We start from the raw sequence: 26,790 nt of genomic DNA, 5'->3' as shown, positions 1-26,790 counted from the left end.
GCCTGGGTCAGAGGCAACATATCTCTGAGCTGCACTGAAAAATACTACAGCAGTTTTTTTAGTATTTGTAAATCTCCAAGGAAGGTATTTTACCAATTACTGGCATGCAAAAAACATGGTGTGTCATTTTCAAAGTTCCTTGCTTTTAACTACATGTAGGATACATGAAACGTGATGTCAAGTTTACTGAATTTGGCATTTAAGAGCTAATCATTATCATCAGTAACTGGCAACATGGTTAAAATCTGAAATAATTTGGATCTGTGTGGCCAGTTGTTACCCATATGCTGTAAAGAATAATAATCTCTTTAAGCCTTGCAGAATGGATGACTGCTCTTCAGAGAGTTGCTTAAATCTTTAGCATGCTGTAAACATTTTAAATAATGCTAGAAAGAAGATACCATATTGTTACACTTTGTCTCTGTGTTTTGATCTTAATAAAAAGCTAAACAATCTGCTAATAAATACAGAACTAATTAAGCTGCATTTCCAAAACCATAATCAGCAGCTGGTAAGTACCCTATAACAGAAAAATATAATCTTTTAAAAGATCACAACTCAGCAATAAGCTGACTTTGAGGGACTTGTTCTTTGATACAAAGCCTAGAACAGCAGTAGAGCATGGCTGTTCTTTTTCAAATCCAGGACTAAATAATAAGAGTGTATCTAGCTGGGCAATTATTATCTGAGTCACGGTGTTCTTACTAATAACATTAAGGGTACTAGTATGCCCTAAGCTATGAAGTGCTTAGGAAAAAATAGCATTATATTTGAGCTGACTCCACATCTTCCACATTTGTTTTTTGGCTTCACAGTACCTTCGATAAGACATTTGTCACATGTATGTGAAAAGGTATGGTCTTAGGAAAGGTGGTGCCCAACACTCCACAGCACTTCTGTGGAAACACAGGTGGAATGCACCCTGTAAGATACTGTGCAACGTATCTCCCGGACGATGCCCTACGCAGGAAGGCTGACAGGTGCCCAGCCTGGCTCGCCGCAGCTCCGGCACTGCCCACTCCGCGAGAGGCATGGGGAGCTGTTCCTTCTTTCCAAGCCCGGCCCCACGCTAGCAAAGCGCTAGCTTCCATCACCCTTCCTCACACTGAGAGGTGCTTACTCACAGAAGTAATTCCAGTGACTGCTACAAATTAAATGACAAAGAGGAGGCAATGTGTGAGCTCCCCCTGCAATGTGTGAGCTATTAACTAGCTCAGAGGGAGCCCAGCTGGCTACCCTGGTTGCCTGTGGTGAGGCAAGCATGTTCAGCTGTTGGGCTGATGTTCCTAGCTGTCAGCTCTGGTTCAAATAGCTCCACAAGCAACGCCCAGAAGGGACTTCTTCACTCCCTTCCAGTAGTACTCAAGAAGGACGGAACCTAGCAGAGCTGTGGAGTTCTGGTTTGGCTTTGTTGCCTTTCTAAAAGGGATTTTGGTTGGATCCAGGAAGGGTACTGAAAAATTAGCACCTTTCAGGGTACACATCCCTTCTCATAAAAAAGGTTGTACAACTTTTTTGGTTTAGTCTCAGTTACATGCCACACAAAGACCTTTTCCAGTAAATTGATACAATTCAAAGACAAAGATGACATTTATCTCTATTTCTGGAAAGCTTCCTCCAAGGAATAGGAGCTTCAATGCCACAAATAAGCTAACACCTTGTTTCAGCTGAAGGTTTGAATCCTAGGAAGGATTAGTGAAAATGTTTATAGTGTATCTTCAGAAGAAGTTGTATAAACAGAATAACAAGTAGGAGGAAAAAAAATTATTATTCACTACCATCAGCTTTATCCATTACAAGGAAAAGTCAAAGGTGTATAGGTTTACGTGGAGGAAGGGTATATCAGAATGCACAAAGTATTTCCTCAGAGTCCTGGTAGGTTTTCACATGGAAAATGTAGGCTTAGATGAGACTGAGCGGGGGAAAAAAAAGAAAGAATCTGCAAAGACCTGACTGACAACTGCCTCTTCCTGGCAGTTTCTGAGAGCTTTGTTCTCAATCACTCATATTTACAGGAGTATTTAAGCGGCCTGCATTCATAGTAGTTTTGTATGAAATGTGAAAGAAAAACAAATCCTCTAAGATTAAAGTAACTCCTTGAAAATATTGCCTTTTTAATTATGCTTGTGCCGCCGAGTATGCAAAACTGGCTGCCAGCAGACCATTACTAAACACGATCTGTGTCCAACCCACGCACATAGCTATTTATGGCACTGCAGCTCAGTGTCTGAGGGTCTGTAGTCTCCTCCAGCTGACCTCCATAGAATGTATTTTTCTCCTTATTTCTTTTTCAATATCTGTATTTATCAAAAAAAATCAGACAGATATTTTCAAATGTCATACATCTCTTTGCAATTTCTTTGTCAGACATAGCATAACTATAAACATATTCTAAGAGAATAGCCATAATTAGCATTTTAAGAAGAATAAACAGTTTTCTTAATTGTCTGCTTGAAGCACAGTGTTCAGATAGTTTTGCCAATACATTCATGACAGAGAAACACATACCACTGATTTAAGAAATGAGGTAAATCCTGCCTGGTCCCCCAATTTATACATCTGTTCACAAGAAGATGACCTGTGCGTTTCTAAGAGCTGCCATATTTTGATTCTGTTCCTTAAAAGGAAAACATAAACCAGGATATATTCCAGCTCATCATTACTTATCACCAGTGGCAGTGCTAGCCCAGCCCACTCTTCGTTCTTCCACCAAATCTCAAAGCGTGAGTAGCATCTTACTCCTCCTAAGGACTAGCCTCAGCCTGGGCAGGGCACTTGGCCATTCCCTCTAGTGACTGCAGGCTGGGTGGAACCAGCTCTGGTTGAATTACATTTTGGTTATCTCAGACTCGTTTTGCACGTGTCTGTTGTTATGTCTGACCTGGAAATTCAAGTGGTTTTGAAATAAAAAAGAAATGCTGAAACAAGCATTTTATTAACCTCTCCTAAACTCTGCTCGAGTTCTCCAGTTTTGGAGACTTAAGTTGGAAAGGAACGTGCACAGAGGAGCCGAGGAGTACACTCCATGCACTACCAAATCCCACTACAGGCAGCTAAAACAGTATTCTGATTTTATATGTCTTATTCCAGCTTTATATACACAGATTAGTTGCACCGCCTTCAGTCTTGATCTTTGACAACTTCAGAGCTATTTTTTACCTCATTCGATACATAAAATTTGATAATATTAGTGTTTTGACACTTTTTAAATGACATGGAGGTACATGAAATGGTGAAAAATAGACAAAGATGGTGATTTTGCAGATTTCTCAGAAGAAAACAGCTGTAATTATGACTTTTTTCTCAATCTTTAAGACATAATTTATTCAGATAAAATGCAATAGCCTTCAGTTCCCATTGTTGGTGAGCATTAACTCCATCCACAGTACAAAGACACCAACAAGTATCACTGCATCTCAAACCAAACAGCTTGTCTCATTGCTGACTGGTGATTGTGGACACTATGTGCCACTACCTCTTCTTTATAACCAAGATCAGTGTTTTACAATACTGTCAAGTTCTGCAGTTCAGAACTGACATATAAACGGAGGCATCTGAGCCGTCACTGGCATTTGGCGTTCCTCACCTCACTTCTGGCAGAGCTGCCTTTCTGGCAGTGACATTCCTGGCCCAGGTCTCTCTCAGTGAAATCACTGGCAGATTTCCCAACACCTTGAATAAGAACAGAATTGGGTCCCATGACCAGAAGATGCATGTGCATCTCTCATCAAACTGTAAGCAGCAAATGTTCATGATTGCTATCTAGCAATCCAAACTGAGGGGCTGGTGACATCTGAGAGTGAATTGATTATATTGATTGTATTAACACTCAAAAGCGTATACCAGAAAAGATAATGCCTTGCCCAAGGATCACCATGCAGGCAAAATCTATTCCAACTACCTTAAAATACTCCTTCTCTGGTTCAAGTCATCTACCTAACAAGGAATAAAAAAAAAAAAAAAACACAAACAAAAAACCCCAAAACATCTCTCTTTGCTGATCAAAAGACAAAAACATAACATAAGCTATTGCTACAAGTATCAAAAAATATTTTCTTTAGACTTCTTTTCATTAAAATTCACCTGCGCAATTCATTTCTCTGAACACTCTTTGGAAAAAAAAGTCAGAAAAGAAAACTCTTAAAATATATTTTCTACTTTTTGCGCAGTTTTTAGAAAGGGTTTTCTTCATTTCATTCTGGAGGGGTCAATGTAATTCAGCATTTAGAAAACTGCAGCACCGGAAAATTTTTGCAGAATCTTAGAGTAGTAAAAGGCAAAATAGATATACTGTTTTAGAAGCAGCAGGTACCCTTTCTAGTCTAGGACCTGTACTGAAGGTAACTGCTTTTCAAGCTTAGCAATGGAACAATTAATAAAGGAACCCATTAAGGTCTGATTGTTGCTGCTAAAAAGGAAGGTTGAATTTCAGTCCTTTGAAGTAACTGAGAATGATTCAGGCCTCATTACAGAGATATAATCTACATTCATACATTTATGTTAGCGATTCAAATCTATTGGGACAGATTGAATTCCGTTAAATAGTGCATCTTTCCTGTGGAACTTTTCTCAGGCTTTCTCAGGCTAACCTAAGAGGTGACCTGACAATACAAAGTAGTGGGGTATTTAGGGATTTGACTGTGCTATAAAAGAAAGGCTATACAGAAAGTAGAAAAAAGAATGAGATATAATCTAAAAAGCTATGTTAGCTTTTCATTTGGTCTCTGTTTTGTAAATGCCCTCCCTGTCATCACACAGGACAGAAACGGACTCTATGCGTTGTACCAGTTTTAAGTACTGCACTGAATATTGCACCTGCCAGAAGCAGATTTAATGCGAAATTCTGGATATGTGGGGTTCGTTCTTAACCACAATATCTTACAACCAACATACAACCAATCACAAACTAGAAATAGGTCTAAGCAGAACTCTTCTTGAGTAAATTCAAGACAGTACCTATTTTTTTAATGAATAGGGGTTAAATACATGTTTGACCCCGAACTACTGTTTTCTCCTGCCAGCAGAGATCTGAAAATGCTGATTAATTGTATTTTCCAGCATTTGACAGGAAAAAGAGAAAAAAATGAAAGGTTTATTCAAATGTGTTATTTTAAGACATTATTGTAATTATTTATGATTGAAGCTGTTGGAATCAAAAGAACTTCAACTTTAGAAATAATGTGTTGTACCCTTCATGACCTAGACAGCTAGCAAACATTGACATCAGCTTTGTAGACATATGTGTAAGCTGTCAGGCATTCACCAAAAAATAGGCTTTTGCTTTTCATTTTGGTTTTATTTCTTTTTTATTAGTTGCCACAAAAGGAAAGCCTAAATCAGATTCACGAAAAAATTTCTGAAATGCTTTGCACTCGGTGCAAATACATGCAGAATAAATACTCTGAAGTACCATAAACAACATCATAAAACATATTGATTCTAACATTAAATGGTTTCATTTTTAAGGCTGTTTAAATGTCACCCCCAGAAGCTGAACACATAAATTTAGGAGCCGACTCTTTCCAGAATAAACACCATAATTGGAAAAAATCATTTCTAATTTTTGTTGTGAAGTTAACAATATATTTAACATCCTAATCTAATGAATCAGTCTAATTTTAGAACTATTTGTTCTTTTCTGCATTTTCTGTTGCTTAAATTAAGATTTACTCCAAATGCCAAATGTAATTGCATAAGCGGTTTTCCATTGCATTCCACTGATCTGCGTTATTAAACTGCCTCTATTTCAGAAAAGTTCTGGTTTTACTTATGGAGCTACTCACTGTGTTTCTGTACCACTTCACTTCTCCGCTACTCGATTCTCTTAGTGAATGTTCCACCTACTTGCATTCAAAAAGTTATTTTACAACACCAAATACAGAATCAAAATTCTATGTCTTTCCTGCTGCCCATATCCTGCCAGTCCCTGATTCCTGATTCTGGTGTCAAAAGATAGCACATCGTATGGAAGACGCCTGTTAATTACTGGGAAAGTTGACAGTTCAGTGATGGGCTAGAAAGAGGATCGGTCCTAACATTCAGCATGTGAAATAAAAATCCATTAGGAGAGATAGAATCAAAGGAAAAAACAACATATGCCCCTCCAAGAAAATAATAGCTTGAAAAATTGCTTTAAAATTGCCTTGAAAATGGAAAATTTGTTTCTTTCTGGCCAAGGAAACTGCATCAGTTAAAAAAAAAAAAAAAAAGACAGCAAAATATTCAGACGTTTTATGGGGAAACCTTTGCAATCCCAATAAAGACCCTTTTGCTTTGAAGTCGGAGGCGTGATTCAGTAAATGACTCATGTTAGCAATTAGAAAATGGTCATTTAGGGCCCAGATTTCTTCTGAGACAAGGAGGGTGAGGGTGGGGAAAGAGACACAATAAATCTTGAGAGGCTTAAAAGGAAGAGCAGGCTAAAGTGTGAACTTTTTATTTCAGCAACGGAAGCGAGAAATCAGTGCTTCATTAAAGGAGGGAGAAAGACCTCCATGGAAGCTGGCAAAGAAGAAGGAAAAGGAGCTAATTACATCTCTTCCCTTTTTACTCTTTCTGACCAGCATATAATCTGCTTTTCCAGGGTCTGCCTGTAGTATATACTTCTTTCCAACCTCTCTACCCAACCCCTCCTCCAGCGGGGGGGGAGGGGGAGATCTAGCAGGCAACAAGCTCCAGGTGGCTTTTTCAAGCACTTCACTGCCAAAAAAATAAAATAAAATCCTCCGCTAGAAAACAAGTTTCGTTTTTCTTTTCTTTTTTTTTTTTTTTTGAGGGGGGGGGAAGGGGGTGAAGAGGGTGAAGGGGGAGGGAAGCCTCCCTAGAGGGGATTGGCTGAGCCTGGAAGACAGGGAAATTAGTAAAACATGAGTCTCCAAGCCATGCTGGTGGCCGGCGCTCCGAGGAGAAGAACGCTTTAGGAGCAATTAGCAGCGAGCCGAAGGCGGCGGCGGCGGCTGCAGCCCGGGAGGACGCGAGGGCAGCTCCCGGCGCTCCCTCCACAGCAGGCACCGCTGGCTGCGACTGCAAAAGGGTTTCAGATGTCCCACCGCTGCTTGACCCCCTGCAAATAAGGGTTGACCACCAGAGGCACGTCCCACCTCTGACTTGTAACCGCTGACATTTAGGCTACAGCTTCCAACCTGTTTACAACTAAAGGGGGAGGGAAAGGAAGGGAAGGGAGGGAGACAAGTTGGGATTTTTCCCTCTCTCTCTCTCTCTCTCCGGATTTTTTTTTTTTTTTAATACTGTTCTGGAGAATTCAAAGCACAACAAAGAAACTGCCTCCTCTGGGGTTGTCAGTGAGAAAGGACGCGTTGTGCAACTGGTTTGGGATTTGCAAAAAGGCGAGGAGTGGCGATCAGAAGAAGGTGCAAAGCCACAAAGTGTGAGTGCGTGTGTAAAGAGATCTGTGTGAAAAATCCCTTCCAGCACCCCTTTCTGCTGGTTATTATTTATTTTTGTTGTTGTTGTTGTTGTTCACTTTGCTGTCATCTATTTTTCAGACCTTTCTGCATCTAAGATGGTGAAGAAAGGAGTGAGGAAGAGAACAAAATAACTACTGGGAAGTCTCAAACCAGGTTGAGGAGTGTGTGTGGATGTGGAGGGGTGGGGTGGGGAAGAGAAAAAGCAAAGAGGAATAACCACAGCACACCCCCCCCCCCCAAAAAAAAAAAAACCCAAAAAAACAACCCAACAGCTCTTTTTTTTTTCTGAGGGAGGACTCGAAGGATTAAAAGGGAGCAACTTCTGAGGCGATTTGTCCCCTGAGTTATGGATGTTGGTGCACTTACTTCAGGCCAGATCAGAGCTCAGAGGGATCTAACCAGAAGCAGCAACCACCGGCTCTCCACTTGCCTTTTACCAGGTTTTACTCTTCCAGTATGTTTCATTCGATAAGACATTTTCCAGCGCCCAGAGTTTCAGTACAATGTGCAAATGGATACTGACAAATGGTGCCTCAGCCTTTTCCCACCTGCCTTGTTGCTGCTTGCTGCTGCTCTTCTTGGTGTCTTCTGTGCCTGTCACCTGCCATGACCTCGGCCAGGACATGCTGTCCCCGAAGGCCACCAACTCTTCTTCATCATCCTCCTCCTTCCCCTCGTCCTTCTCCTCTCCTTCCAGTGCGGGGAGACACGTGCGGAGCTACAATCACCTCCAAGGAGACGTGCGCAAGAGGAAGCTCTACTCTTACAACAAGTACTTTCTCAAGATCGAGAAGAACGGCAAGGTCAGCGGCACCAAGAAGGAGAACTGCCCCTTTAGTAAGTACCGCTGTGCCGTCGCGCTGCCGGGCAGCGGCTGCCGCCCCCCCACCCCGAGCGCCCGGGCCGCGGCAGCCCCAGCCCCAGCCCCAGCCCCGGCGCGCCCGAGCGCGCTCACCGGGGCGGGAAGGGGAAGGTGACGCCGCGGCGGGGAGGGGGCGCAGGGCAGAGGTAGGGTGGGCTCCTCCGGGACGCCGCTCCCCGCCAGCCCCTATCTGCAAGTCTCCCCGGTTACATTTGTTTTGCAAATGGCTTTGCCGCGCACAGTTTTTGTTTCTTTGGCTGGCAGAGGAGCAAATTAGAAAGATTTCTAAGGATGTGGCGCGGAGTGTGTGTGGGGGGGGGCATTGTCTCCCGAATCTGAAAACCATTATCCCCTGTCATTAACGTGCCTTGACGAGAACTCTGGATTGAAACAATGCATCGATGTTCCCCGCGCACACGCGCGCCCCTCTCCCTGCGCCGCACGACAGCCGTTTGCCATTCGCTCCCTCCTCCCCGACCCTGCAACGGGGTTGTCGTTTTTTGGCTTTTTTTTTTGAGGGGGGGGCGGGGGGGCGGGTGGATTTTTGCCTGGGTTTGCTGCTGGCTGCCGCGGGGTGGGGGGCGGGAGCCGGTGCGCGGCCGCGCAGCCGCCCGCCGTGCGGCGACGCTCGTGCCTGCCGCGTCCCTGGCGCGCGCCCCGCCGCTCCCGGGCTGCCGCGCCGCGATACCGCTACTCGCTCCATTGTAAACATCTGGGGCTGGGTGCGCGCGGACCTCACACGCGTTTCATTGTCATATTTTTTTTGTTGTTGTTGTTGTTGTTAAAAAAGAAATTATTTCAAAGTAAAAGTCGTACGGCCGTTTCCATGGCTGATGTTTCGAGCTTTTCCGTAGTACTAATTAGGCTTTTAGTAATAGCGCGCTTCAGGTAATGTATTTTTGGCTGTCAGTGCTAGAAATGTAACCTTTACTCGGTTTTCCTGCCTGTGCAATCTCAAATTGAAGTAACTGTAATAAATCACGATATATTGCATTCTAACTCTTTAAGTGACCGTGTCCCGCTATAGTGGCGTGCTGAGAAAGTAAGCTCTGTTGAGCAAGTGTTGGAGGAAACTCTCTGGCTTGCTTCACTGCTGGAGAGCCACTTTTTGGTTTTTTGGGATGTTTTTGCATAAATCCAGATAAACCTGGGGATGAACCTTCTGTTAAATTAAAACAACTTAAAGAGGCTGAAGTAGATCTCTTCTTAGCTGATGTGTAAAGTATGGAGTACTTCAACAGGTTGCCATGCCGTATGATAGACATTACTGTTAATTCAGCTGTATTTCTATTAAATACCCATAATACAGTCTTACAAACAGGGAGTAGAGGGCTGCCGTATCATATGTCACTGCCTCACTTGCTCCACCTTGCAGCTTCATACTTTATCATGCACTTGGTGTGTGTAAAAGGTTTAGATGTCAAAGCAGCTGAATCTTACCACCTTCCTTTCTATATTTCATAGAAAGCCAAATTCTTGAAAAGCAGAGCTATGATGAAGGCGTCTTATTGATGAATGTACATGGAATGAGGTCCTAGCACTGTGTTTCTTAGATTACTTTCGTTTGTGGAGGAGGACAGCATCGTTCTCCTAAAATGGGATTCTGAAAGCTTTGTGTGCATCTTTGACAACGTCAAGCTGTTCTGTGTAGAACACTGCTGCTGAAAAGGCTATAAGGGGCCCAGTCTTACAGCAGCGTACTCAGAGAAGTAACTACTCATTTGAGCAGTCCCATTTACCCAGCAGAACTGTTCAGTGAGTAAAGTTGCGCACATGCATGAGCTTCTGTGAGATCTTGGCAAGAAGAGGTAGAATACACTGAAATGCACCTATACATCTTTCTACTCTTCCAGTCTATAAGCAGGAACAACCCCCTGCAACTGTAGAGTGTGATTCTTTTTTCCTAGTTTTCCAGTCAGTGCGTCAGAAAGAGAATCGCCATTCTTGGTGATGTCGTGGTTATTGTCACATCTGCAGAGTATCTACTGAAACAGAGGAAAATGTAATTTGTTTCATATAAAAGCAAAACAATGCCCTTGTTATACATAGTTGTATCCTGTCCCTCAAGTTTATGTGCAGTGAAGAAAGGACTCCCATCATATTAAAACTTGTCGCTTGCTAACTGCGCTTACATGACAGTCAGACCTATTGTACAACATCTTTAAACATTAAACAATTAGTATCTTGTTAGCAGAAGATAAGTCAAACAGTTGGATATTCTTCTTTAACAGTCATTATAATTTGCAGTGTGAAATCGTCTTTTCTGTGAAAGTGCTTGGACCATTTAAGAACATACTTACTGTGCCTTTATTTCAAGGGTGTCTATGTAGCAAAGCGTTGCAAGTGATTCACAAAATCTATGCTTTTCATAACCTTACATGTAGCTGTGCCATCGTAATGCTGCCGTAATCCCCAGCTGGGCTGATTCCATGCAAATATATGGTATCTTTAAAATAGTATAAAATATTTAATTACATGTCAATAGATTTCTGCCATGCTCAAAGCGTTAGCCAGCCAGCCCACTAAATTGTACCCTGTTTAAAAATAAAGGCTATTTAATCTCTAATATAAGCTTCTCTTTCGAAACCGCACTTTCCTAAACAAGTAACAGTGGCTATTGACACAAAAGTCTCTGAAATATTTTAATTTGGAGGCTAATTTTCTTTTTCTCATATGCTAATGTTTAAAATCCATTTATACTGCAGTAAAGCCTTATCTGTAGGGCTGTAGGATCATGATAGGTTGTGTAATTAGAAAACAGCTTTCGTGACTGGCTGCCAATTAAGCACTGTCAAGTAGAACAGTTGGAGAAAGTCAGAATAAACATGCAGAAAACAGAATTTAGCCTCCAGCCTTTAAATGGCTCAAGCAGCATTCGTAGATTTGCTCTATAAAATACTGTGTAGAGTGTGCAAAATTAGAGTTTATTCTGACAGATGTTTTTGAATTCGATTGCTTGAAACTATTCCTTTCTCTACCTATAGGGTAATGGCAATGGAGGTGGCTTCTGACTGCTCTGTTGGAACGCTGGGGAACTTGCAGCATTTGGCGTAGCTGAAGGGTGTCTGTCACTAGAGAGAAGTAGGACACCATTTAGGCTTCGTTTTACTGTTCCTTACGTCCGGAAGTTTGTGCTCAAAATGCAACTAATAGCTTGTCCTGCAGCAGCACAGCTGTGAAGTCCTTTGCCCCTGCTCTTCATAGAGCCAGTTGCATACAGGGATAAGGAGGGATGTACTGCTTTCTGGTGACTTAAGTACCTGCTGGGGGAAAAGAAAAAAAACCCACAAAACCAAAAACCAAAAAGACTCCAAAGACCAGTTACAAAAGCTTCCACTATACCTCAATGTCTGGAATGACCAAGAGAACCTTAGACTATGCATTAATATTGAGAGAACTGCGTGTGTGCAGATTCTGACTTGTTTAGCACCCAGAAAGCTTTCTTGAAGACAGTGAAAGTCTTTGGGTTTAATGGATGGCATTGGGCATGCATTGGGCTAGATGATATATAATAAGTTGGTTCAGGAAGACTTAAACGTATTTTCCAGTGTTACACTACTTAAAAGTAGTTGACTTTTAAGGCAACAGTTAATGGTACTACGAAGCACACAGACTTCAGATTTACAGGACAGACCTTAGTAGTAGAAGAACGGTAACGCAGTACGTAATGCTTAACTAGCAGCAGCTAACCTGCGGTCTGTGGAGGGAGTTATTGTTTAGGTACGTGTCTAGGGAGTGGAGTCTGTGTCACTGAGCCCGAGTGTCAGTGGGAAGGGTTGATGGAGCGGTTCCTGCGGGCTTTGGACCCAGCAGTGCTATGCGAAGCCTACAGTAGATGGCGGCACAGCCACTGCCTGGTGTCACCTCTGCTCCTAGTAGGTGGAAAAGAAGGGGCTGGATCCTCAGCTGTATGAGCTAATTTAGCTCAAGCAAAGCTAAAAGGGCTTACACCAACTGAGATTCTATTAATTAGCCTTCTGACCAGCCAGAGTGGGTTAATCCAAACAGTGCAAAGGCACTGCAATTGCAGAGTAAGAGTGTTCACTGGGGGAGCTGGCATGAAATAATTAGCTGCTTCTCGGGAGCTAACCTGTTCCAGCCTTTTCCCCTGAGTATGCAATTATCTTTTATATGTAGCTTTAGGATCTGCTGAAGTCCCTGATAGACTTTGGTTTTGCTTTAATTAGTGTGGGATCAGATTAGCAACGTAGTAACTAATAACAAGAAAGTTTTGAGCCTTATTCTGTAGTCCAAAAGATTGTAAACAACCACTCTAATTACTAAAAACGTGTACATTACTATGGAAGGTTTTACGTTTGTGCATATATACATGAGCTATAAATACAGATTTATACTATGTATCAGGTTTATGCACAAAAATAGCATTAAAAGTGTTTTGATTAAGTATACTCAGTTTGATACTCATTTTTTTGATTATACCTCAGGTATATAAAGTTTGCTAGGTACCTTAATCAGAGCTATAAAGCTCAAACCAGATTAGAATACTTGATAAAATATGTTATTTTGCTACTGAACATTTTTTAAGCTAGCTGTTTGGGGTTATCAATTCCTTATGAGCTGATGTTTGTAAATTACTGTGAGAATTTTCCTCTGATACCCCCCCCATCCACCCCCCCCCCCCCCCCCCCCCCGCCACAGAACTCAGTTACATAATTTATAACCAGCAGTATACAACCTTAGGCACTTAGGATTTATGAATGTGGAAAGAATTGTACTATTTAACATCTACATGACACTCTCCTGTTACCCTTACTGCATTCCTGCCTTGTGGACCCTCCATGCTGATACTGTAGCCCTGTCATAAATCTGTTCAAAATATACAGTTGTAAGAAGTCTTTTCATCTTCATAAATCTAACTTATAGCCACTTGCAAAAAAAGAAAATAAAAGAAAGAAAAAGAAAGAGGGGCAATTGGAAGTTTGTTCTTCTTAAAACCTCAGAAGAAAGAAACCAAGGGGCATGCAGGCTTATAGATACCATGCTTCTGTTTTAATGGGAGAGTTCTCAGGTAATGGCTCAGTCTTCCCTTGAAGATGACATTAGCTGAGTGAGCACTGTAGAATGTGCTTACACTTCTGAAACATCTTGGATGCATTCACTTGTAGGATAAGATCCTCTGTTTTGAAATAAGGCATTTTAAGATGACTTTCAGATGTCTTTGAGCGGTGTGTGTGAATAGGGGCCTTTTCACTTCAAATGGGAGACAGATCAGATCCTGCAATAGGGGAGTTTTCATTTATTCCACAGAGCCTTTCATTTTGGAAAAGGAAAAAATCTTCTATGAGCAAATCTTGTTAACCTGCGTGTCTTAAGTTAAAAATAGCAGGTACCTGTATGAACATAGGGCAACATCTCCTGTCACAGTGGGTTCCTGACTTTTCCTCCTCAGCAATTGCACAAGGAAAGTTGTAAAAGAGGAAAAAAAAAAAAAAACTTTGTAAACAATGCTGTGTTTCTATTCTTAAGCTTAATATTTGAGATGATAGAAATAGTGTCAGCAAAGCAGAAAAATTATTGTGTCAACTTGGGATTTGTTATAATGCTCCCCTCATGGCCTGTTTTTGTTTGTTTGTTTTCTCAGTTTTCTGAAGAGCTTTCTGAATCAAGCTCTTACAGTCCGTTCTTCCTCAAAATAACATCGAGTTGAAATTTCAGTTTCTGCATTTTGAACACTTGCTACCATTGCTTGCAGTGGCCGTAAAACACTGAACTACCTTATCCTAATATTCTGGGATTTATCATCTAATGACCTCTTTGCTACTTTGAACAGGACAAATAGTTTGTTTGTCAGCATTAACAACCAATGTCAGCTTGATGAGACTGTATGAAAAAGTAACATTTGCTTGCTTTGAGCTATGAAAGCCAAATCGTCAGGTCAGAAGTCGTGGGTGCATTTAGTTAACTTCAGCGTGCACGTTTCTCAGTCAGTGGGTATACTAGTACTGCTGGTCTAACTGTATGTACTTATCAGACAAATTCTCCTTCTTTTGCTTCAACAACTTATTTTGATGCAGTATTTTAATATCTTGCAGCCTTTCATTGCTCTGATGCTTTGAACACAAGAAAGCAGTCAAGGGTACTTGCCACCATTAGTTCTGTTAACTAGAAAGGTACTTTCCTAGTTGTATTAATTGTGTCTGTTTCTAGTGCCAATTTGTTGTAAAACATCTCTGTTAGTTACAGCATAGTAAAAAAGAGACAGGAAGCACTGTTACATGAAGTTTTGAAAAGCCAGCCTGGGAAAACTCTCTGTGTTTATGAAGAAAATGAAAATCTTCAAGAGCAGGAGTGAGGAGGAAGTGGTTTAATCTTTAATCACTGAATGGGTATTAAAACTGAATTCATTAGCTGAGTGGATTATTAAAACTGATGGTGCTACTTCATGAGTACAGTGCAACAAATGGAAGTTGCAGAGGAAAGAAATGGTTACAAGTGAGCCAGGTCACACGCTAAATAATGGCTTTAAAGGCACTCTTTGCTTTTAAATTAGGTCGGTTGCGTTCTTGCTTTGAACACGCAGCTCTAATTGCAACAATAAATCAAAGAATACACTCAAAGTAGATTCCCATGTAAGGTGGACAACTGGACAGTGCCTTTTTACTGCTACTAACACGTGCATCCAATTACTGGGTTGATATACTCGCAGTGTCAGCTGTAAAGCATTCCCCTATTTTATAGTTAGCCTAAAGAATTATTAGCCTGTCCCCTTTCACATTTACCTCTAAATAATCTGTCAGTAGTGTATATCTTCTACGGTTAAAGAGGAATTTTCACACGCATAGAAGCTGACTTTCAAGAAAAAGGAAATGTTGAAACTAGACCAAAAAGTTCCATTACTTTTCTCCCTCCTCCCTTCCATAATTTCTGGTGTTGTGCAAGAGACGAAAAGGCTATGGATAGTAGAAATATGAGTGCTCATGAATTTTATATAAAAACAAAGATCAGATCTTTCGTAAACCTTGATTTAGTAAAGCAATATGATGCCTCCTTCTTTCGTGGTGGAAAACATATGTGAAGGACAATAAACTTTGTTGGTTTTTGCAGTTCCTGACTCCTCTTCCTACATGGGGAGCAGAAGTGAAAATGGGGGGTGTGAAGAGTCTAGTTGCTCTTCCTTCTTCTGCCACTGACATTAGAGGTTCAAACATTGCACAGAAATAAAGGAAATAAAAGTTTTCTTTCAGGTTCCTGATGCACATCTGTGCAGCTGCAGTCAGTGTGTGTGGGAGTCGGGGAGGGAACGCTGAAGCATTTTGGAAGCATTCAGGATGTTGTTTAGTTGGAATTAAGGCATGGTGCTAAGTGGAGGCTGAGTATAAATCAATGGTATCATGCCCGCATTAGAGGAAGGGGATGGGAAGTGTGACGAGCACCAGAGCAACCCTAGAAAGGATGACAAGAAAGAAATAGGGGCAGCATGTGTCATGAGTGGGAGAGAAGTGAGGAGAAGGGAGCATGGCTTACTCTTTTTGACAGCTGTGAGCTGTCAGTGATGTGGAATTGTCCTGTCTCATCTCACTGCATTGTCAGTTTGCTCACAGCCTGAACCTATGAAGTCATTAAGGTGCCTGTTGATTTTGTCTAAAAGTGTGTAATCCGTGTGGGGATATAAACTCTTACTGTTCCAAATTTCATTGTGTCCTCTCTCATCCTGTTCTATAGATACGAGATACTATTTGGTACATGCTCTGGGATTCTCTTCTTCACATTACCCTCTTCCACAGGATTAATAACCTACTTTATTCCCTAATGTCGAAGTCAGTATGGACTACTCGCAAGCAGAAAGGTAGACAAACTTGCCCTTGGAAATAACAAGCTATTTAAAGCAGCCACAAGCAAACCTGTGTTAAAGAAGAAAAAAGTTGATGTTTTGTTTGATTGGCTTTTCTTCAATTTTTCACTATAGTAGTACTATCCACTATAGTTGTTATGAGAAAAATACACCTGAAGGACATCAAGATATCCTAAACTTCTAAGTGTTTTAACCCTTTGAGGATGGAATAGGGTGTTTTTATAACATATGTTTAGTGATTTCAAATGTGTCATATTCGGTAGGCTTACATTTAAGATTTGAAGTAGTTACATAGTTACAGGTTCATCTATTCAGTAACTGTGTGTTGCTAGTGTGCAAGGAGTATACGCTCTGGAATAGGATACGGGATGACTGTATTTAACATGAAGTGGATTTTATAAGACTGCAGTTTTAGTACCTTCTTTTCATACATTTTAGGGCATGCTAAAGCTCCTCATGTTCACTGAAACAGTCTTTTGACTTCAACAGAACAAAGTTTGATCTCTATGTATTTTGCAGATACTTATTTTTTCCCTATGGTTTTCCTGGAAGTAAACATTAAAAGTGTAAACCATGTCAGTCTCAAAGTACTTCTCTCATCCGCATGAAGTATCTTAGTACCTGTGGCACCTGTCCCTTGGAGGCAAGGAAGCTAATGAAAACCTTCCCCTGAACTGTAACCTTAGCTGAATTTACTGTGTCCTTCTCTCCTGAGAGAAGTGCACGTGTCCCATGTTCTGATGACAGGACACCTTTCTTTTGTCAAAACACTAGTGCTAAAACCCTCAATAAAGAAATTGTGTGCTCACTGAGGATGTGTAGCTGCAAAACTAATGGTAACAGGAAAAGAAGCAGCAGACGAGGTCTAGAGCTAAGCACATGAGCTGAGCTGTGGCCACTTCTAGTTAGCCTGCTTTAAGATCTGGGCCTCGTTGCTCAGCTGGCTGCGCAGATGCTGAAAAAATAACCTCCTCCTGTAAAAGATACATGTGTTGTTTTGGTCCTACCCTCACTGGGTAGCTGGGTCAGCAGTAGGTAATTTGGCTAGAGAGTTGGACTAAGGCACCACCATGTACTAACTAGAGCAGAAAGTTAGTACAAGCTGAGTTTCTCTGGGTATTCTGAGGTACAACCAGACATCCAAACCATTGCAAGCTCTTAAAATTATCACTTTACCTGGTTCTGACAGAAATAGCTTGGAGAGTGAGTAGCGCGTAAGAAATGGAAGGAAATTATGATTGTTTCAACTTCTTGCAGTTGAAGATGCTGGGTGAAGGCTCATGTTGTGCAAGTATTCCAGTTATTACAAACAGTAACGTTTGCTGTCCTGTCTATTAGCTTTTATTCACAGACCAGCATCACCTCTGCTTCCAAAGACCCATGAGCACACACAAGCAATGACCCACTTCTTAGGGCAATGCATAGTTTAAACCACTTAAGCAGCTAAAACAAAATTTACTAAAGTTGGCACTGGGAGTTGCAAATTATATCCTTTCTGAGGCTCAGAGTAGATTCAATTCATTTTTTTCTGCTTCTCTTGAGTTTTGCTTTGCGGGCAGTCCTAGTCGTAGGGCAAGGAGGATGCTGGGAGGGAGATGCTGGGATCGTGCAGACTGCCAATTCTACCCATCCTGGCAATGATGATGTTTCCTATTGCCAACATATGCCAACATATAGCAGGAGATACTGCAGGACAGGGGGAGCAGGACAACACTAACAAAAATCTCTGCTTGTAGTACTGTGTAGAGAAATGACTTATTTCTCTCACAGCTTCCTGTGCCCGAATAACCTGAGGAGCAGTAGTTGGAGCCCAGTCTGTACCTCCCATGGCAATTAGACTATGTAACAGCAATATATATTCCTTAGTTATTCTTTGGTAATTCATTTTCTTGTATGGCATAAACCAGCCATGAACAGTGACTGTCGATGGCTTCAAAGTTGATGATAATTGTGTATTAAGAAGCTACAAGACTGAAACCACTAACATTGCTAAAGACGTTTTAAGATCACTGTATGGAAGACACAGAAAGATTTCTATTAGTAAATGCAGTGTGTAAAATACTTTGCTATAGGGCTTTGAATGAGGAAATACATTTCAGTTGGATGGTATACCTCACAGAACAGCTACTCTGTCAAGGTTGCAACTTTGTTGGTTGGAAAATAAATGGTTCAACACCAGCTTTCTTTGTAGAAGAGTTTGTGAGTTTTTTGAACTTTAGGAAGATTCTTAATGACCACAATGGATTTTTTTAATCTAAACAAGACTGAAATGCATAAGGGCTGGAATAGTGATGTAGGATTGCAGGAAACTAAGGCTCATGTCCTTCACCATGTGCTGTGAAGATAACCTGGGCAGAATGGAAGATGGAGAACTCTTCTGAGTTCCCCATGCTGATGGTCAAACAACACAGAGGAGGAATCTGCTTAAAGGGAGAGGGAAGAAGATTGAACAATATGGGGCAAAAACAGTCTATGGGAATGAAACTCTGAGTATAGGGAGGGCCATAAAGTGTTACGTATTATAAAATATCAGGTCCTATATATGTTTGTTATCCATTGTACCCCAAAATTTATACATGTATTTGACTCTAATCTCTCTTTGGCTCTTTGCTGCTTAAAGTAGATAGTAATACTTCCTACATGAGCAAGAGTTTATGAAGACAAATTATTTGCAAAACACACCAGTAACATTGTGATGAATGCTGGGAAAAAAAAAAAAAGCCCACCTGCAGGATAATCATTTGCTTTTTACAGATTTGGACATAAGGAATAGAAAGGGCAGTTTTGTCCTCTTATAGAACAGGAAAGAGTAGGCTACTTCTTAAATTTAGCAGACTTAGACATTTGTCTTTTGACTAGAAAAAACTTAAGATTCCACAGAAAAAAAAAAAATAATTCGATAGCTTCTCTTGCAAGCGGTCTGTAAACATTACTCAACAAATTTGTTGCATGGCATAATACAAAAGTTAACAGCGAGATAGCTCCTAACCAAACAGCATGGGCGTAGGCACAAATTGGATCTGTCCTTCTCTCAAGCTGAGCTCTAGATCTGGTTGTGCTGCATGAACATTCTAATCATAAATGATGTAAAAAATTATTTTGCTTTAAAAATATGAACATTAGGATGTTTCATCTCAAGGATCTGTGTAATTTCCATGATTAAACTGTTAAAATATAATTGTGGTTTCATTTTCTTTTCTTTACTGTCAGGCCTACCAAAGAAATTTGAGCATGATCTCCACCTAATACTTATTGTATTTGGCCTTATTATATATTTTTGGGACTGCCTTAATTTCCCTGAAATGTTGCCTGTGTGTTGGAGTTAAGCTACTGGAATTTTTTGTTTGGCTTTTATTTCTTTTCCTGCCATTTTTTTTTTATTATTGATACTTCCCCTTTAGTGTCACAGACATTATTCTTTCAGTTTAATTTATTGCACTTACTTTTACGTGTCACAACTTCTGTTTGAAATGACAGCCATCCAAGTTAAAGTCTTTTCAACTTTAGTGAAAACACATATAATGAGGCTGACACTTGGCTCATGTGGTATTAATCTGGTCTCTTGGTCATTTCTTCTGTGTCTCCTGCTGCAGTCTGCTCTCAAAAAGACATATCTGCAGCTGGGGAGTACATAAGATTAACTTCCGCCTCTCTGTGGCTTCTTGCCTCAGACCACACACCAAATAATTCCTCAAAGCATTACCCAGATTTGCTCAAAATTTACCATGCTTGCTTTATTCCTTCAGCTCTGCCACACATGCTTTTGTGGACTCTGCTTGCAGCTGATTCTGCTTATGAAACAGGAAACGTTTTGCAAAGATGAGCATTTAGAGACAAACACTACTGTAAAACATCTATAACAATTTTTCTGTGGAACTCTTCCCTTTTTGGTTTTGCTGATTTTATAAATGTACACAGTAAACCATAAGGTCAGCAAGATGAAACTTTTTTCTTTTCAGCTGCACTCAGGGCATAACAAAGACTGGTGTAGCTTTTCAGTACAGACTGAATTATGGTAACTCCTGTGTCCAGAATGAAATTTTTAAAAAAGGAAACCACAATGTTTATATTCAGGACGATCTTTAGTGCTGTCTGAACTATTGAATTCAATAATGCTACAAAAACATTGCCACTGTGTGGATGGAGGAAGTGTTAGTCAAGTCTCTTATCCAGGGACCTCCAAACCTTAATCACAGCTCCATATCCTTAAAAAGGGAGCCACAGATGTGAGGAGTATGAGTACCTGTGCTCACACACCAGTGCAGACTCAGTAAGTATCCGTAATGATGAACAGGAAAACTAGTATGCAAAAACATCTTACTACCTTCTCTTACCTGGTGCTTAATACAAGAAGTTACAGCTGAGGTTACCAGACACTTGTCATTAAGTCCATAATGGGGATGGAAATATAATTTTGGTGTTTCAGTAAACTTCATTCTGACATTTTCTAACATTTATATTGTTGGGTTTTCAACTAAATATTTTTCCATGGTAGCTTCAGAATCTTTCTGCTTTTCACAGTAGCCAATCATAAATATGTGTATATATGTAAGGTCTTCATGTATAGATGCATTTTTTTGCGCCAAGCAATGGAAGTTCTACATCTAAAACTCCTGTTACGCGGTCACGGATATACTGATAATGCAAGAGTAGATTGCATGATGGTGCAACCAATGTACTGCATAAGATGAAGTTTTTAGAGAAATCTGTAAGGGCCTAACTGGAGAACACATTTTTGGGTGAAATCCTTGTGCACCTATTGCTGTGAGCACCTCTGAGAGCTCATTCTATCAAGTTTATGATGAAAAGCTCTCATGATGTGAAGTATCTTGAGAGTAAGTGGAAATCTGTGTCATTATTGCAATATTCGGGCACATTAGATTAATTTCTTCAGAAGGACCAAAGTATATCCTTTACTGAGTGAAGGATGACAGATGTTAGGAGACTTCCAGAAATCTAATTATAAGTTCACAGTTTAGTCAGTTAAAGAACTTATTCTGCTGTTCCAATAGATACGGCGCTAATGAATCCTGGCTAACATGACTTTGTAGCAGAGATTTTTGCTGTTTCCTTTTCTTCTTTTTTTTTCTTTTTTTTTTGCATTCCTTATCCAAATGGTAGATTTGTTTTCTGATTTTGAAGGAGAGCTGATACTCACAAGTCATATGTCACAAGCCACTAAAAGTGTCAAAATTGTACAGCAGGCCCTTGGTGGCTTGTTAATCTCTCCTTCCCCCCCCCCCCCCCCCCCTCCTTTTTTAAAGGAAACAGACTAATTCACTTAAATATAATGAGAGCCATGCTTGCCATAGCCTACTTTTTAAACAGTGTCAGCCCAAGTAAGATCTGTCTTATTTCTTCACCTCCTTTTCTTGGCTCCAGCAATTAAACACAAAGCTGAAAAATACAGGGGTTTATGTCAGAGCTATTTCATATGTCGAATAAGAAATGGAGGCTGCTGTTTTCATAACAGAAAAATAGAAATGTGTTCAGGTGGGGAAGTTTTTCTCTTCCTTTGTTCCTCCCCCCTTCTAAATTATCATCAGAAACATGCACAAGATAAACCTATATGTTAAATAGGGAGACCAGATGTATGTTTAACCTCTTGCCCTCATTATTCTAATTGGCTTCCATTAGGAACGAAAAGTTAAAATATCTCTAAACAAAAATAACTGATATGGTAAGGTGAACTTTTCAACTGGATAAAAGCTCTTTAGAAAGAGAGCATTACAAAATCCTGTCTCAGGCCAACGGACTGTTCCACTATAGTGATACATCTATACTAGGCACTATAACTCCGTGTTTACTTTTCATAAGTAGTGGCAGAAATTTTGTTGAGTTGCAGCACAAATGAAAGTAACAAGTAGTTAAAATTCTCATGTGTTAAAGAAAAACTAGAAATATCATGCCACAGTTCTTAGGTTTGCTATTCAGTATTAGACTTTTTCATCTCTACACACACTAGCTAACCAAATCTTGAAATACGACTATGTTATTTTCCCATTCTTTGGAGACAGGAACTGAGGCAGAAACTTTAAAGACCAGGTTTTTCTCTTCTTATCTTTTTTCAGGCTTATTCCACCATAAATCCCTGGACTGGTGATTTTACTCTGTTCCTTATTTCATGTTCACAATGCAAAGGATGATATTTGTGTTCTTAATAGAAATCGTAATTGAAGGGTAAAGTGTAAAACTGTTTATTTTATATAGCAGACTGTATCCAACAAAAATATACCTATATGGCAGATTAAATGACAACTTTATCACTAGTTAAAGATACAAAAATCAGAAGAAAGTGATTCAAAGTGATTGAAAGAAGAGAAGATTCAGAAGTGATTGAAAAGAGACAATAGACAATTCTGTCTAAAGACAGAGATATTGGAAAGTTTCTTCTCTTGGTAAAAATGCCCATCAGCCAGTGAAGTCAAGAAAATTGGCAATGTTTGAAGATGAGTTGTTAACAAGAAAAGCTAGATAACAGCTGGAGAGACTATGTCCTTCTGGAAGTGCACAGTCTGAAAACCAGCAGATTTTGCATACATGTTCTAAATTCATAATTGCTTCCTTCTCATAACGTTAAGCCTTTGTGTATGAGTTAGTGTTTAGAGAGATTTAACTAAAGAAAAAATATTCACCCAGGAACAAAAGAAAATTGCCTACAGAAGGTCAAGAGAAACAGGTCTGACATTGAAAAAATGAAGGCTGTTGCAATCAGGGAATCACCACCAGAGCTAAGTAGAGGAGAAGCCCTCCAGCAACTTGTTCTAACTCCTCTGCTGGAGGTTACTAAACCTCACCAACTCATGTTAGCGTCCCATAATTTCACCCTTGCAAAATCCCACATTTTAGCCTTACTTTTTTTCCTTTAGTTATGATTCATAACAGGGATGCAGGATGTTTTAGAGGTAAAAAAAAAGTAAAGGGAGTGTTAAAAGAAGTGACATATTATATAAAATCACCAAAATAATTTAGACTGTGAACAGAGAGGATGGAGTTTTGACCCTGTATCTAAGCGTAGCAGTACATGATCTAAGTTGTGCATTCCTCATGTTTCTCTGAAATTGACAATGTAAAGTAGCCAATTTATTCACACTGTGATTTCAATTTCTATCAAAAGTGTCATTTCAGCACCTTATAAAAGTAATAATATCACCTTAGATCCTAGTCCAGGAGAAAATACCAGTTGATTTTATGGGTTGTGCCAATCCTGGAAAAAGTTGCAGATGTCAGCTTCACAGAAGGCTGAAATAGCCAAATGAAAAGGTCAGTTGTGGGATAAAGAGGAAAAGGAAATTAAAAAAGAGTTCTTTGTGCTGCAGGCTGCAGTGAGGAGGCAGGAGCACTCTAAATTCACACAATAAGCTCCTCATCTTTGGTGCCCTGCAACTACCTTAGAAACTCTGTCATCTCCTTATCTGCATAATGTCAAAGGTAAAACGCTACTATTGGAACCATTCCAACTGGATAGCTTCAGCAGTTTCTGTGGAACAGCAGTCTATGCATGGTATCAACGGCATCTTTACTACACTTCCAGAACGCTCCCTCATCCACAAGAGAGGCACTTCCAGATGACCTCACCCATTTGCAAACATGCTGTCTTTGGCAGTTTGAGACCTGTAGGTAGGTCAGGAATGGTTCGTGGCCCTTGGCCGAGAACAGGGAAGTTCTGCAAAGCCATGTCCTATGTAAACGGTGAAGTTAATGGTATCAGAAAACAATTTCCACTCATCTTTCTCTGGCTTCTTCTTTTAACCAGCTTTTGGTGGATCACTTCCAAGTGGTCAGGCAGGCTTTGTATCCCAGAATCAGGAAGCAGCCAGCATTATGGTGTGGTTAACGATGACTGGGGAGCTCTGCTGCGTGCACAGCCTTGCCATGGGCATTTGTTACCCTTGATTGGCGTGTGTCCATTAAGTAAAAATGTGTCAAGTCACAGGAAAGCAGGACCAAGGAAAACTTTCTGTGAACCCTATTATAGCCTCTGTTATCACCAGTGCTTGTCACATACGTTTGTTGAGTTTGTCCAGTTCAGTTAACACCAGGTAGGTAGGTTTGCTCACCAGACTCCTTAGCTGAAGATTGTTCCACGATCTCACTGCTCTAAGGGCTACAAATAATTCTAATTTTCAATCAAAATACCTACATAATCAGTCCTACTCTTTCTGCTCTTTTGCCTCAGCAGTGTCCTTCACTGCCCCACAGCTTTTCTTCTTTAGAACTCACCACCACAACATACACATAGGAGGAAGTTACAGTCTGTTTTTTTTTTTTTCCCTCTGCTAAAATTAATATGCCAAGTTCATTGCTAAAGAGAGACCAGTGTGCTGAGGCATAGCCCACCATCTTCCTACTGGTTCTGGATGTGAAGCAACATAGCTGCATCCACATAGGCTAATAAGCTACGCATCTTGATGGATCGTATTCATTTCTGTGTGGTACCCTGGAAACATAGCTGTCTTGCTTTTCAAACCCAAGTTTAATGGTCTTTAAGTAGTTCTTGTGGGTCTTCTGGTTGATTCTGTGTAGACATGCCCTTTTCTTGTAAGGTAATGCTTTCATTCTCCTTAGTCTTATATTAGAACAGTGCACCATGTCCCAGACCTAAAAGATGAATTCCAGGATTGCCAAAACTAACAAAATGGACAAACAGACCTCACATCTGTCACTTGGCAAAGGCTGCCCTCTGCCCCATTAGTAAAAGAAATGTGAACTATAGAAATGGGCCTGGTTTACGGTGTGTTTGACAGAGCAGTGTTGGAAAGGCCACAGTACTCTGTTAAAAGTGATGGTCAGAATACAGCTGATGTAGACAAAGATGAACTAAAACAATTTATCACGTCCCGTTTACTGTCGTTGATTTGCATATGACTTGTCTTGAAATTTGAAAAGAGAATATTGGTTTATGGATGTTTTGGGGAAGGAACTTATTTTCTCCACTTTATCAAAGATGTTGAAATGCCAAAGAATTTTCCAAATAAAATGAATATGAAATATTGAAACAGACTTTCCTACCAAGTTAAAGTCCAAAATAATGCCAGTTTAGATGAAGCATGACATTTTATGGAAATTAGTTAGAAATATATAATGAAAACTGTCCAAATTGAAATATCTTTTTTACTATAGTAGCCCTAACAAGATGTTTCTCTTTTTCTTTTACAAGAATAAAAAATGATTTTTGTCACAATTTTTAGAATGTTGAACTGAAAATTTGGTTGAAACCCTTTATTTCTATCAGAAAATGAAATTCGTTTAGTGGTATTTTCAAATGAAATAATGTTTGGTCATGAAGGTTCCATATATAGCTTACTAATTTCAAAATAGGAAAATAATTGGAGAGCGAGCAACTAAATACTCAGAAGAGAGTTGCAATATTCTTTGCCAAAATAATCAGGCTCTCCACTGAGATGATGCTAAACACAGAGAATTACTGTGTTGTGTTTCACACAGGCCTGCATCCAAGTTCTTGGTCCAAGCAACCACTTTGACCATCTGTAAAATGTCTTAAGTTAACACTTGAGGCTCAAGGCATTGATGTCTGTACAATTGAAGGAATAGGCAGTTCCATCTAGTCCTTAGGTAGCTTCAGTCCCTGAGAGTTATTGAAGTAGAAATAAGAGAGAGAGTTAGGACCCATATCCATAATGGCTTAACACTGTGCCCAGCACTGTTGCTTTCCATGCAGAAACCTGCCCATGGGTCATTCTGTCTCTGACCCACATGTGGAAGGGAACAGGCAGAGCTCTACCTTTATTTCTTTGGCTTCATTCCCCTGTGTTATTAATGGCTTTAGGGTAAACATTAGGAAACATGCTTTTTCTCTGTTCCCCAAGCAAAGCATTACTTCCCCTGACTTTTTCCAGGAGTAGCAAGACAACTGCCATTTGTTACAGATACAGAGCAAGCTGAACAGCCAGGACTTTTTTTCATGAAGTTGTATCTTTTTTATGCTAAACACACATCTGTATTTAGAAAAGCACTTTAGGAAACTGTGCTTTATGTGACTGTGTATTTGCATTTGATATAATCCGTACAGGTTTCTTGCTTCTGTGTTGAGGAGGGGTGAAAGAATACATTGACAATTTTTTTTTTTTTTTCACATTGTGACAGGTCTTTTCACTATAGTATTTTCTGAAGCCTCTAGGTATAATTTGACTTGTTCCTCCCATTCTAAGATAGGTATATCAACTAAAGCTATTCTTAGCACTGCTCTGATGCATCGAGATCTCATAGAAGAAGTGTGGACTGTTGCAGCTGATATATGGAGATAATGGGCACCACATGACAATTTTTTTTTTTTGATTTTGCTTTTCTTTTACTGTCTGTATATCTGGCTTTGATCAGTGACTTCTCTGTGAAATGTTGCAAGTGGGCCTGAACAAACTCTTTGTTCTTCTCTGATATGGACCTGTGGATTATAGCTGAAACTGCATGAAGAGGCTACAGAGGTTAATTATGCCTGAAAGTTTCCAGTACTATCCACCTCAGTTGACACTGTCATCACACTATGTAAACAATCTGGGAAAAGCTGTCATTAGCGAAGCAGGAGAGCTGCACTTGCCCAGTTACTGCGCTTGTGTTTTGAAGCCTTCACACCTGATTGTACTTTTTGCGTGAGTCATTTATGCATTCAAATAAGTGTGTTGGTCAGCTGCACATCCTGTGTGTAGTACTTCTTTCATATACACAAG

General features: G+C 40.2%; 1 protein-coding gene across 1 annotated transcript in view; it reads left to right on the top strand.

Annotated features, from left to right (window-relative positions):
• The first annotated feature begins 7,930 nt into the window (after positions 1-7,930).
• The window catches only part of FGF10 (fibroblast growth factor 10), a 64,486-nt gene continuing 45,626 nt past the window's right edge, over positions 7,931-26,790 (top strand). Inside the window, exon 1 of the mRNA XM_086629626.1 lies at positions 7,931-8,264. Coding sequence (XP_086485752.1) covers positions 7,931-8,264 — 334 coding nt within the window. The remainder of the gene's footprint in view (positions 8,265-26,790) is intronic.

This window comes from Tauraco erythrolophus, chromosome Z (genome assembly GCF_009769465.1).
Source record: "Tauraco erythrolophus isolate bTauEry1 chromosome Z, bTauEry1.pri, whole genome shotgun sequence".
Lineage (NCBI taxonomy): Eukaryota > Metazoa > Chordata > Aves > Musophagiformes > Musophagidae > Tauraco > Tauraco erythrolophus.
The sequence above is the reverse complement of the archived record's forward strand: the minus strand, read 5'-3'. Positions and strand labels throughout refer to the sequence as shown.